Here is a 14,700-nt window from a genome sequence, read left to right as displayed (position 1 = left end):
CTCTGAATTTGATATCTTCTACTGTGGCTACACATTTTACTTGTGACTTAATTGCAACCTGCAGATATTATTCCACCAACAATAATGGGATTCCATTTACACACAAAAGCCTGGTCGGTTGTCACTCTCTCCCGAACCTATGCTATGCAAGGAGTAATCACTTAAAAAAGGCAAGTGGAATGCTGAATGGATGGTCATAGACACAATGCTTTTAATTATGAAGAACACTGTTCAAATACAAATGCATACGATTCTGCCGACAAATGTGTCGCCGCATGAATGCATTTTCAGTGCTCTGCTCCTAAGGTTACTGGCAGCCAACATATACAGTAATGATGAAGCTTGAGCTTCCCCTGCTTCTTTCTTCTATTGCGCGATCTACTTTGTGCCAATTTCCCTTTGTTTCCCAACAGCACTCGTTTTGCTGTTCTTCTTTAAGGCACTGGGACGTGGCTTTGTCAAAGTCAATGAGCACTTTATTACAGTGAGGACGCTCAGTAATGAACAATTCGCCAGTTTAATGAGATTCTGCGGATCCGGCTTCAGCCTGTCCATCAAGTTTCACTTCTATAAAGCACACTGACACTAATCCTCTGGCCTACCCAATCTTCACCCAGGGCTGAATATTAGATTCTTCCATGGTATATTGCATTACCAGTACAACCTTAGCAAAATGATGAACTTAACTACACTTGAGGCAATGCAGCCAGTCTGATTTGATTTCTCTCTATTGGGTTGACTGTGAGGGAATTATGTATTTACCAAGATAAAGCAAAGCAGGTTCTTATTGCTTGCTGACTTCCAGAGCGGGTAAATATTTATGCGTGCTTTTAATTCATTCTCAAGGTCTAGAAATAAACAAATATAGCCGGCAGCATAATAATGTTATTAAAATTTCTACGTAACGGTATTACTAACCTTTAGAGAGGCAATTACGATAACACGTAAGTGGACAGTACAGAAGGCTTGGATGGGCTCTCAAAATGATACACATTGCTGCTGCATGGACCGCGGACACGCCTAAAACATACCAAGCAGCAGGAACGAGCACTTGCTGCTTTGCAACTGGCAGAAATGCAGTAAATGTATTGTATCCATTTTAATAGAATACTCACAAGTAAACAAGAGCATATTGTTCCTTTGTCAAGATTTTGTCGCATATTCTTTACAACAGTGGGATTGCAGGAGATGCTGACCAAGTGTATGCGGTCTTTTTTTGTTAGTTTATACAAGCTTTCTGCAGTAGTCTATTAAAAAAATCAATCTGCACTCTATATTTCACAACAGTAATTCATGGATCAAATGTATTTTAAAAAAATGTTTGTAACTTACTCAAGAAGAAATGCTGCAAACATATGGACCACACAAAGCCATCTTAACGTGTGTGAAAATGGGAACAGGTATATATAGCAAGGAGCAACGTGTGTCGTCAAAGGGATTCAGAGGAAATTCAAAATCGGCATTTTTTTGATTTAGGTAAAAGCACAGCATATCTTACTGTGGGAGTGCATCCCACTGGTGGCTACTTGGTACTACGTGGAATTCTATTCTGGACCAGTGGGGCGAAGTGGTGCATGGGATTTTGACAGCAATGTTTGAAATGAGAGATGTTCCATAGATGCTATGGTAGGACAGTTTCATTGGGTGTGTTTTTTAATTTTGGTGAAACACTGAAATAGTATTTTACATTACATGCAGCACTATAAATATTTCCTTTTTTATATGGACCTGACTAGAATGTAATTGTGACTAAAGTGTCAAAGGTCACAGTCACCTTTAACAGGGTACATCTCCGAGTTGGTCAGCTACACCACCATATGCAGCAAAACTAGAAATGTGGGTCCGGGTGACTCGTTGGTGGTCTTTAATCCTTAAGTCGAACTCAGGAACTTGCTCCCAGCAAGAATAAGAATCCTCCACAAATACCTCTAGGTTTCAACTTAGCAACACTATACCTCGCACCTTTCCACCTCATTTCATGTGTAAATGCACCTACCAATTCATAGAAATGATTAGAGCAGCCCTCTGATCCACACATAATAAACTTACATTCACCACACCATACACAACAAATCAGGTCTGACTGACCAGGAGAGTGTTCCGTGGCCATGACAGTCCTATGAAGCGCAAAACAATTGCTACAATAAAATACAATATAGTAGTAACAATGGTATGAAAGCCTGCAAGAGATGTCGATCTTGACAGGTCATTTTGCGTGTTTTAAGTAAAGACGGCCCTGTTAAGATCAATAGGTGTTCATATAGATTTACATTTCTGATTATTTTTGTTGGTTATTGTACAAACTCCTGGCTTCAGACTGAGGTGTTAAAACTCATGCTGGAGGAACGGGACGCAGCGTATAGGATTGTTTTCCTATTGCAGCAATATCCATGCATACATTGTATTATCCGTGAAACAGTTTTCCTAGTCAGAATGTAATCAGAATCCCATGTTTTCTCGTTGAGGTGTAGGAAGCAATGTCATACTGCTGTTTAAATCAAGTTCAGCCTCAGTTATTATATATAGGACATTTATCTCTGAATTTAAGGGAAGTCCTCACTGGTCCTTGCTCTTGGGGTCCTTACGGTCTAAGTGCCAGGCTAAGTTCTCTCTTGCAGTGCTTCCCACTGTTCAGCCCCTTTTAGAGAAGGTGAGTTGAGCAAAGCTGGTGTCTTGAGTATCTCCAGCAAACTCTACAGCCTCCCCTTCCCCTCCAGTGCCCACATACCTGTGAGAAATGTACTGGAGTAAGACTGATATCCTGAGTAGCTGTAGCATCCTGCCCCGGTGAAAGAGGTGTGACCTTAAGTATGATACAGGTAACCCAACTCCTTCCTGACTGGAACTTAGGGAACACCTGTGTGGACAGAGGAAGGTCTCACATGGCCCACGCATCATTATGTGGCTATTCCTGATTGGTCCTCAATCTGGAGGAGTCACTACCATCTTTAACAGTCACCTCCCTCCACTTTCAGAGGTTTTCTGCTGAGTCTGCTGTGAGTTCAGGTCAGCCCATCTAGCACAGCTGTTGCCTCGGATCCTTTCAGGTTTAATGCCATACCAGGGAGAGAGGTGGTCCACAGTAGGACAGACAGTCTGTCCTAGCCACCCAATGGGGCCACACAGACACCTATGGATGGGTCCTGTCTTTCAAGGAAAAAAGAATGCAAGTTCCAATAAAATCGATAACTATTGATCTTGAGCATATTAGCAAATATAGGGGGTCATTTCAACCCTGGCGGTACAAGACCGCCAGGGCTAAAATGAGGGAAGCACCGTCAACAGGCTGGCGGTGCTTCCAGGGTCATTACGACCACGGCAGAAGCGCCGCAGTCGCACCGCCGGGGCCGGCGGTTTCCCACCACAATGGACCTGGCGGTAGTAATTCGCCAGGGCAGCGCTGCTAGCAGCGCTGCCCAGGGGATTACGAGTCCCCCTACCACCAGCCTTTTCCTGGCGGTTTGAACTGCCAGGAAAAGGCTGGCAGTACGGGGAGTCACGGGGCCCCTGTGGGAGTGCGCACGCATTGGCGGACGCACGGCGGTTACAACTTGGCGGGCGGTGCTTGCCGCCCGCCAATGTTGTAATGAGGCCCATAGTCTCTTACGATTCAACCTAAAAAGATGCTCAGTGACAATTGAACGCTCAGAGCCAATTTCACAGTGTGTGTGCCTCAGCCAGGTAGGGGAGGGAGTAAACACTAATATGATATTTTATCTCTGAATATTTGGCTTCTGATGAGCGGCTTGGCATTGTCGTTTCTGTTTTGTTAAGTTCAGTTTCAGAAGAAAAGTGTTTTTGAAATTGCAGCAACATATCTGAGGTTTCCGGAGGCCTCAAAAGAAAGGTGGCACTTAGTTGGAATGAGTGATATAACCAACATGGGGGATTTCAAGATGTGCAATGAATTAATTGGGCATGTGTCAATCTTTGATGGGGCAGATGGCCAGTGGATTTGGAGATTAACCACACATCTAGGCATTAGCCCTGAAAAAGCCCTGGGACTGCGCACAGCTTTAGGGACAAAATATGTGCTGGCTGACTCAATTTCCCAAAACACTCCATGTTGATAATAAATTATCTCTGACCCTTCTTTTATTTTACTGAATATTAGACATTTATCTTATTTGAAAAACAAACAGCATTGCCAACTGTTTACCCTATCCACCGTTAAATGATCCTAAAAGTGATCAGCTGGGTGGGTGTCAATGGAGAGAAACAGGTGAATGTGTGTTTTTTGACAAAGTTTTTCTTTTGATTATTTAAAAAAAAAAAAAAAAACAATGTTCACATAGCAAACTATATTAAAAGTGCAAACCGGTGTCAGAGTACCCTTGCCCTTATACAGCCAAAAGTGGTCAATGCTCTCTAAGCACCAGATACGCTTATTTTTATTTCAAACCTACTGATACAATGGGGAATCATCTTGTTATAAAATGTTTAACTGAAGTTGTACCTGCCAGATTTGTTCTTCACTCAATGAGGTCAGTTGATCACTCTTCAGGACCTCCCGCAGAAGACGATAAGGGAGGACCAGGAACTCCTCAGGGTGACCGTTCAGCAGCTCAGACAGGTGCTTCACTAGGAAGTTGACCACAGCAGTCTCAAGGTACGTGAGGTTAAAGAGGTCAGCAAGTTTGTACAGATCCAAATAATTAAAGCTATTCAATTCCTGCAAAATGAAAAGGAAGTATGCTGTAAAAGTGAATCTGGTACATTGACACCGTCAAGAATATTTGTAATTAAATTAATCTTTGTTGTAAAGACATTAAAATCAGTTTTTTATTATGATAGAGTGTCTTATTATCCGCTTTGTTGAAGCCAGAACAGATGACTGTGAAAACATAACGTTTACAATTATAAAAAATATCCAACAGCGGTTAAATTAACACAATAGTCAGTACCTAAAAAAACACTGGTGCTCAAGATCTACCACAGGACAGTACGCAGAAATGTTTTGCAGGTGTGTATGTTTTGTACGTGTGTTAGTAAAATGCATGGAGAATTGGCCTTGGGATCTTTGAAGATACTTTTGAGAACGAGAGAGTAAAGTAGTCAATGACCAGTGTTTATTCATGTAATCTATATACAAACAGATTGTTGGACTTTGTAAAGCCCAGGGGTATTCATGTCAAGACGTGGCTCCTGCTGGATGTGCAACCATTTCTGACTATGTTGAGATCGGCATGCACTGGTAATTCCAGTGGCAGTCGCAGAATGGTTCTCACTACGCACTGAGGCCACGGATGTACTGAGAACAAAAAGCTGCCCTGGTAAATGTTTAATTTGAGCTACTATTGCAATAAGCAAGCACATTGAATTGGCAAGTGTCAAGGGCCTGAATGCAACAAAGGAGAATGGGCCACCCTATCCTCTGATTGGGTAGCAAAAAGCGAGCCACAACTAGGACAAACTACACTAGCTAAATTGTTGATAACTTTACTCCTACTCTAGGAATTGTGAAAAAGGGATTGCTCCCTTCCCAGTAATGTTTTTTAAATAAGCATTGGCAAAGCTGACAGGACTGGCTTTTTTGTCAGTGGTAGTGTTTGGCAATAGTGGGCAACTTTGTACTTGTTGCCCAAGCTTTCCTAGAAACGAAATCCCATAAAGAAGCAACATCTTGGGCTACCAACATGTCAATTTGGGAGTTGACCCCCTTCTGCTGAACAGGCTAAATTAACAAAGTTAAGCTGTACCCATGAACATTGCTATGAAAAGAAGTCAGAAGATTAAGTTTGCATTGTAAATGCTGGAAGTATAGGGGATAAAGATATATTGAACAGTAGATACTTTTGGCAAAGAACTAGTATTTCATTGCATACTTAGAAAATGCCATGTGATGCCCATATTTAATTTGTGAACAAAAAAGCTGTAAATACAATATCGTAAGAAATTAGGTTATTGGTTGAGGGGGTGGACACCTTACTCAAGCAACAACCACAATCCTTTATCAGGGTGAACCACGAAAGCCACTAAAGTAACCTGTGCTTAACTTAGAGGCACTGTGTAAAGTATTTATGTGGCGCACAAGCAGTCAAAGTGAAAACACAACACAAGAAAAATCTCAAACCAATGTAGAAGAATAGGATACATTTTAATAAATAACATCTGTCAATTTGTAAAGCACCTGGCCACCCCACTGGGGGTTCTCAGCGCTACTGTCATCAAAACAAATTAAATCCAATTGGTAGAACCCGAGTTATGAATTTATTTATTTTTGTGAAAACTAGCACCAAAAAGATCAAAGTGTCAACAGTGGGTATCAGGTTGTGCAAGACCGGGGCAAAGTTAAAAGTTAAGGCAGACTGGGATGGAGTGCGGGTTTAATATAAAAGGTGGATTGAGTGCGGTCTCGGCTTACCTCCAGACTTATTAGAAATTCTGAACATTATTTTATGAGAAGGTAAAGTTTAGTGAGGCAAAGCAAGCATTGGTGTCTGAGGAGGCATCGTCAACATCGGGGAGCCACTGGATGGAGTTAAGGTGATGATTTCTACCTTTAGACCTTGACACTTTTTTGTAAGTTGAAGATCTCCTCGGGACGAAGGTGCAGGCTTTAGCCACGAGAGTTCCACTAGGCCGGATACCTCTTCTGATTGGACACACTGAACAGGATTTGCTGCTGAAAAGAAGAAAGTACCAGGAGCTATGGTGAAGTCAGCCCGACCAGCGATGCACCTTGGGTGGATCAGCAAGTTACAGGGTTAGCCAGGAACAATACGACCAACGCCACAACCAGGGGTCCAGTACTTCGGAGGCACCACTTGGTAGGTTAGGTCTCATTCCAGCAGAGGCCAATTGCAGGGTGCAAGGTCTCTGACACTTTTTATGTCCCTGTAACTCTCACAGGTGGCCAGCCAGCTAGCCCACAGAGTCGCATATGTCCAGTTCTCCTCAAAGAAACAAGGCAGGCAGCTAGCAGCAGACAGTCGTCTGGTAGCAGCAGGGAAGTCCTATGTGGGTTGAGGTAGTCAATTCAAATCTTCCACAGGTCAAGGAGTAGACTTAAAGGTTGTTCTGAGGGTCCACTAGTTATACCCGGGGCCAGCCTTTGAAGTGTGGAGGCTTCTATACACTACCCTTACCTAGAGTTCTGGGAATTTCTTCCCTTCCCTTGTCAAGGCTACTCCAAAAAGACCAGGGTGAAGGATGGCCTGTCCTGCCAACAACCAGTCCTCTTTGTCACACTGTCTGGGAGGAATACACAAAGCCCAACAGCAGTGCCATTCACAGTCATGTGACCCAGGACCCTAGCAGCAGGCACTAAATGGTTAACGCAGGACAATATGAACATTCTAAAAGTGGCAGTTTCAAAATTGTGACTTAAAATCAAACTTTATCATTAAAGCAGGTTTTAAATTACAGTTCATTTCAGTCCAGACAGGACATTCCAACCTGCTCCTAATCAAAAGCTACCACTTATTAAATGTGATAGGCTAACCCAGTGTTATCCAAAGGGTGGTATAGGCCTTACAGTAGTACAGGTTGCAATGGCAGGCCAGAGATGTTTTTTTAAGTGCTACTTTAGTCGGGTGGCACAATGAGTGCTGCAGGCCCACTAGTAGGATTTAATTTACAAACTTTGGGTACATGTAGTACCATATAGTAGGGACTTAAAAGTAAATTAAATGTGCAGATCAGTTGTAAGCCAATTTTGCCATGTTTTAGGGAGAGAGCACATTAACACTGGCCAGCAGGGGGAATCTGCACAAAGTCCTAATGCCAATAAGAATGAATTTTAGAAAACAGAAGGGGAGAAGGCAAAAAGTTTGTCAGAAGACCACACCAAGGTGGTCAGGTCTAACAAAAAGTTATCCTGATAGTGAAGTAATTGAGCACACAAATGTGATCAGGAGACAATGCTGCACCTTTTGATGTCTTTATGACCAAGTTAATTAAACATCCACAAACCAAAACATCTGATCTCAGCAAGGTAAATATGTTCGAAGGACTGGATGCTGAGAAATATGTGTTTATTCATCTTCCTGGTTGTCTGAGGAAAGTGCTCCTTCTCCCAGTAGCCATAGTGACACCTGTACTCTAGGGGCAGGGCCTCCATCAGTGTCGCCCCCCAGCTCAGTCAGGCAGTGACAAATAGATATTTGTCACTGTTTGACTTAGCCATGTGAGTCTAGAGTGGGGCCATGGGAGGGAGGAGGAGTGGTGGGCACTTGCAAGTGCGCATGTCAGGTTGGCTGGCCATCTTATAACAGCCAAACTGACATGTGCACTTAGTTTAGTTTAGTTTAGTTTGGAGGATTTGTAGAGCGCATGGCTACCCGAAGGCCTCCCAGTGCTGAGGAAGATCACTAGGTAAGAGGAACAGACCTAAACAGGGAACAATACAGTTTTCAATTTTCTACGAAAAGAAAATTCTGACATGTCATGAAGAAGTTCCAAGGTGAGGGAGTTCCAGATCTTAGCTGCTCTACAGGTGAAGGATTTACCCCCATCTAACTTTCTTAGCACAAAAGAAGTTAATTAAAAAAGCTGAAGAAGATCTGAGTATTCTCTGGGGGGTATAGGGAGTGATCATTCATCTGAGGAAGACTGGACCCTTGTTTTGAAGGGCTCGGTAAATAAAACACAGCTTTAAAAATAATGCGTTGTGCAATCGGAAGCCAATAGAGGGAAGCCAAGGCTGGAGTGGCAGATGAATGTCTGGGGGTGTCTGTGAGTAGGCGAGCAGCAGCATTCTGCACCACCTGAAGTCTCTATAGAACATGCGAAGGAGAGTTCAGGAGCACTACGTTCCCACAATCGAGACGTGAAAGTATCAGAGCCTGAGTAAGAAGTCGTTTGGCTGAAAATGGAAGTAATTTCAAGATTTTCCTAAGGGTTCTTAGAAAACTGAAACAGGTAGCTGCCAGTTTCTTTGAATGGCATTCCATTGTAAGGTGCGGGTCTAGCCAAAAGCCCTAGCTTTTCATGTAAACCTTTAGGCGGAGGTAGATCCTTAGGCAAGTTCACTGCTAAGGATGGGGACCTAAGTAAGGAAGCAGCTCTGAAAGCAAATGCCTTGCCAGGGAAATAACCAGCAACCTGGCCCCCCTGCTTTACTCTGTGAGGTTCTACCCTCCTAAAAGAACTAGATCCTAGCACAATATGGGATGACCTACAGACTGAGCAAACAACTCAACCTGTCACAAATCATATAGTAACGTTTTTGTGCATCTATAGATCAAGGGGGACAAATAGAGGCAACATCAGAAGGTTGCTAGCAATTTGGCATTCCTATAGTCAACGGACTTGGGCTCAATAGAATTCATTGTGGCAGAAAGAATCACACAGAACGCAGCAAACAACACAACCTGGAGATAGGTAGATATTGCTCAGAAGGTACTAAATGAGAGGCCAGCTCTTTGGAAATGGGGGGATAAGACTAAGGCCATTTATTGGAGGAGGGTACCCCTTCCCTTTTCTATCTCGGGCACTAACAACGGTTTAAACTTGTTCATGCACTGCTTTATACTCAGTCCTTAAGGGGGCTTTGAGGAAATCACCATGAGCTTCCTCCATTGTTACGACTGAGCTGCATTGGCACATACTTGGGCACTCTGACAGAGATTGGCGATGGCTCTCTAAAGTTATAAACAACATGTGCACCTCATGACACAACCTGAATAAGAGCACCAGGACCAAGGCAATACCTCAGTTTCTTCACCTGTGCTTGTGGAATTTAAAAATGCAAAGTACTAGATCTAGAAGTTTTAACACACCTGTAACCTTTTGACATTATCCTCTAACAAGAAATGTGGCTTGAAGACCCTTTCTATCTACAGGGCTTCACAAACTTCTCTGTGCCGGTCCATAAAGAAGCAAAATATGGCCACTTATGGGATGGCCTAGTGACATATATTTCTACATCGTGGATAGGTACAGGCAAACTACTACACTCCAGTTCATCAGCTGTAAACCCAATCATCATTCCAATTAGCTGTCCGGATGTCAAAATTCAACTTGCAATCATCAATGTCTACATACACCCTAAACACAAGCAGAGGGATACCAGAGCGCGGGTGGTGAAAATTCTAAGGTTCCAGCAAAAAAAAAAAGATCACTGACCTTACGGGCTTTGAAAACGTGAGTCCTCACCTCATGGGCTCCTCCTTGTCTTAAAAGATAAATAACTTGCTGGACTGGCATATCACACTCGTGCCAAGATTTTGGTAATTTACACATCTGAGTATGTTACTGGGTTTGCTCTAGAACTTAGATACTAATAAACGTTTTCTCACGGGCCTTAGTTTGGTATGTGATGTGACTGAGGGACTCATTAATGCCAGTAGGGGTGGCTGTCTGGGAAGAGTAGGGGCTTGGAGGAGGGCTAGCTGTAAGGTTGATATAGAGGAAGTGCAAAATATACATCTATTGGCTGAATTGCACAATGTGAAACCAGAAAACCTGGGATTAATCCTGTATTCTCCACTTAACTGAATTGTGTGATCTTAGCCAATTGTTTTATTTCACTTTCGCTCTTCTTTCTTCATGATCACATATAAGAGGACCTTGAGATGCATGACTTCAGAATATATGCTGTAAACACCTTATCCTGTGTTTGCTTTAAATTGTGTAATAGGAACCCAGGTCACCCAAAGGGTGCACAAGCAACTGACCTGTGTCTTAGTTCATTATGGGTTCTACTGTCAGTGTGGGGGAAAGAATGAATGTTGCTAAATCCAAGTGTGAAAACTATCACTTTAAAAAATACTGCTCAATACACTGATAATCTTATGTACTAAGGCGAAAAGGTTACTATATCATATGTTTACACTTCTGCTGCAAGATGTCTTTAAAAATTAAGGTGTTCCTAGAGTTGAGGGGTAAAGGACATCCTAGTTACTTTCTTTCTTTTTCATCAATAAATCTTAAAAATGAATATGCAAGCATTTGTTTAAACATATTTTTGATTTTAGTGCTGAGTCCAGTAAACAGCAGCCCAGTGCTGCTGCTGTTGACCAGGGGGCCTCATGTAAAAGTAAGGGGGCCACATGCGGCCCCCAGGCTGTACTTTGAGTATCCCTGCTCTAGAAGATAAGACTCGCAGGATTGATATACCACAGCTTTTAAACTGTGAATATGGTGTATCTGACATCATATTGTTATTGATGCTTTTTATTGTCAAATTGTTCTGTTACTTTTACAACCTTTTTATTTATGGTTGTAATTGTTTTTGCAATGGTTTTAATTAGCCATGTAATAATAAACTAAACTAAACAAGAAGGTATCATGTTGAATAATTTCTGTCATTAATGAGTTCAATAGGTTACAGGTCATGCAGAAAACCATGGTACAAGTAGGTATTGTTACTTGAGGTTGGGCACACATATATCCACAATACTGAGAAGATTAGAGTGGTGACTATTCGGGCTGGATTTAATCACCATTAGGAGCTGTAAGAAAACATCTTGGGTCAAGAATAGAATTTTACTTAGAATTTTATCGAGTAAGCATGGATTACTGTTACTAAGGCAAACATGGCTAGAGCAGGGGACAGAGCCTTGTAGTCCAGGTGGTCAATGCTTAGTATGATCTTCATAAGCAAAAGAATATAACAAGCTTTCTTGTCCTTCAGAAAAATATTGAAAATGCAAATTCTCTGGTTATTTTCATGTTATTAAAGTGTGCGCTTTGGTGCACCATAGAGCTTAAAATGCTAAGAAGGTTTCATGATGAAGATGCCGCCTAGGGGTCATAGGGTCAGTGATTATGCACTCTCAATTTAGTACATTTCTTAGAACTTTTGGCTTTATTGTCTTTGAGTGTAGGAAAACATACACAATAGTTTTTTTTGGCTAGAACCATTACATTGGGTGATACCACCAAGAACTACATAAAAGTGGCTCAGTGTTTGGGTGATATTTATTGGACTTGATAAAATCCAGCTTCTGTGGGTTGTTGGAATTTATTGAGTTTGATGAATAACTCCCATTTACGACTGTCCCTGATAATGGCCAATAACATGAGGAGTTTTGTGCTTAAGGTACCAAAATCCACACATTCCAGTAAATATCAGTTTGAACTGCCAAAATGTGCTGGGGGAAAACTAAAGTAATGTGAGGTTAGATGACAAACTCCTAACTGAAATATGTGCAATAACAGGAGCAACCACACATATCAGAGGTAAACCGACCACTTGCAATAGTACTTTTGATGTGTTTTATATAATATATTATTTTTATTATTAGTAGTAGTAGAAATAGTAAAAAGCAATAATAATAACAATAATAATACTAATAACAATAATAATGGTATTAATAATAACGATAACAATAACACTACTTACGCTAATATTCATGTTTTTATGATCACCAATATTATATTACCACAGCCTTTATTTCTGAGAAAATATAGGGAGTTAATCGAATGTACCAATGGCAACATACAATCCTTAAACATGCTCTCTATTCAGATTCAATCTGGATGAGAAATAAATTAGATGAAAAGCACAGATAATAGAATAAAACCAATCCTGTCAAGTTGATGTATTAAGGAAATTAGGCTGTTCAAGTTTAAGTAATGTATCTTGACAATGAAGAAACCATGGCACAATATTGTCCGCGCTGAAACGATAGATAGCTCTTTCTTAAACTGCTTTTCACATTTTAAATAAGACATCCCATTTTTTCAGGAGCAGAAAATGGCACTTTGAACGTAAAGATGACAGTGGGGATGGATGCTAAGCGCAGGCACAGTATCACGGCAAGCTGACGCCACGCAGCGCTCACAAGTCAAGCTGTCATTATAAGAGTTTAAGTTTCATATTTGCATAAAAGTCCACATCATGGTCGATTACAATGTTAAATATTAATTTCCCATGATTTACTCGTAGAATCTGAAGGCAAGGGCGGAGGTAAACCTTTGACAAATGCAGTACAATGTCTTCTGCTTTCTGAAACTACAGTGCTGGTGAAAAAAATGAGAAGAATACACCAGCCATTATTTAATAAGGGGTACAAGGGGCCCAGTTTTCAAAGATGATTACGGCTTAAAATGGCTGCAAGCACGCCTACCAGCTTTTCACAAAAAGATACCACCCAGACATAAATTGTTTTACGATTGTCTAACTGTACACCAAGTCTGTGCACAATTCTGCAGAGGTAAACTATTCAAGGGGTGGGAAGTGGTAGTGTCGCGGCGTGGCTTGCCTTGAGATTTTGTGAAAGCCCACCAACTGGTGAGTTTTGATGAAATTCAAACCCCCTTTTGACCCCTGACCACTATGGAAATACATTGTGGAAATATCAGGCTTTAAAAAAAAAAAAACACACAACTCACACAGGAGGATTCCAGGAAAGCTGCAACTGGTGTAGGTTTTCAGGTATGCTACTGCTGAGTTGTGTGAATAAGGAAAAACCATAACTCGGCACCTGTGAGGCATAGTAGTTAGGCATAGATTTACTAAAATTTTGCATCAGGATTGTGTCACTTTTTAGACGGAGATCCGGTGCAAAGGGATTTACTATGCCACGCACAGCCTGGTCTGTGTGACTTTGAGTGGCTTAGTAACAAAAATAAGTAAGCCATCACAGTACATATGGGTGGAGCATGGGCATTCCTCTGCATTCACCCATTGATTTTGAAGCAAAACCAGGTTTAACTAAAGTCAGTAAACCTGGGTTTGCTTCAAAATGGTGAACCTACACGAGAGAGGCGTAATAAGGAGAAACATCTTCACTCCTTCTCGTTATTTTATTTTTTCATGTGTACTACATTGTCCAGCACACACAGAAAGAGGACTGTTCCCCCTAATGTTTTTGCACAGGAAGGTCCCCCTCCCTAAACAAAAACATTCTTGCCTGGAATGCAGGCAGCCATGCGCCATGGACCAAGGGTGCCTGCTTTTGGTTTCAGGCAGCCACAAATGCAGAGATGAACTGCACAACATCTTTGTGAACATGGTGCAATTTAGCTCACTCCCTTTCACGAAGCATTGCATGAAATCCTAGTAAATATGCCCCTTATTCTATGATTACTATACAAATATAAAAGATGAAAGGTCCTATTCACGATGTTAAAAAATGTCATAAATTAAGTTGTAAATATGTGTTTATGCTCACATTTACATTGTTTTGGCCTCTCAGGAATTCAGAAAAAGTTTCCTAGCACCGATAAGCCCATTTTTTACAAGTGTTGAGTTCGCCATCAAGAGTGCTGACAACTCCACAGCTGTAAGTGCCACTCAGCTGGTGGGATAGTAGCATGATTTCCTTGGAAGTTTGTGAATACCTAAAAACTTATATGTTTGTGGGTGTTCCCAAACTCCAATTGATTCCCTTTCCACTATATACTATTGCACAGGGCGTGTGTAAATCCTTTTCCAATTTGGGAAGGGGATCATCTGTACATTTGCTGAGGATAATTGGGAAGGGTTTCTCCACTGGGAAAAAGTATTTCCCAGTGGAGAGTTTTTTTAAGTGCATTTACACAAGAGATCCTAGCCTCGCTGTGCAGAGTTCTCCACTATGGAGAATTCCATAGAGTAGGAATAGAATTCTTCTGGGAATGTCACATTATCTTCCCAGAAACCCTAAGCTTGGTGCAGATTTTCATACATAGTCCTTGGAATGATTGTGAATTCTATAAAGTCAAAAGATTAAGTCCAAGAAAAGGCAAAGATCTTTGTCCATAATTTCTGTGTATAAGGCCCAAGAAATGCAGACACAAAATTGACATGGTCTTTGAAAGTCCACTTTT

General features: G+C 41.5%; 1 protein-coding gene across 2 annotated transcripts in view; it reads right to left on the bottom strand.

Annotated features, from left to right (window-relative positions):
* The window catches only part of KLHL32 (kelch like family member 32), an 866,209-nt gene that overhangs the window by 347,891 nt on the left and 503,618 nt on the right, over window positions 1-14,700 (bottom strand). For both annotated transcript variants that reach the window (XM_069235531.1, XM_069235532.1), the window contains exon 6: window positions 4,457-4,672. In XM_069235531.1, coding sequence (XP_069091632.1) covers window positions 4,457-4,672 — 216 coding nt within the window. The remainder of the gene's footprint in view (window positions 1-4,456; window positions 4,673-14,700) is intronic.

This window comes from Pleurodeles waltl, chromosome 5 (assembly GCF_031143425.1).
Source record: "Pleurodeles waltl isolate 20211129_DDA chromosome 5, aPleWal1.hap1.20221129, whole genome shotgun sequence".
Lineage (NCBI taxonomy): Eukaryota > Metazoa > Chordata > Amphibia > Caudata > Salamandridae > Pleurodeles > Pleurodeles waltl.
This window is presented reverse-complemented; position numbering and strand designations above follow the sequence as displayed.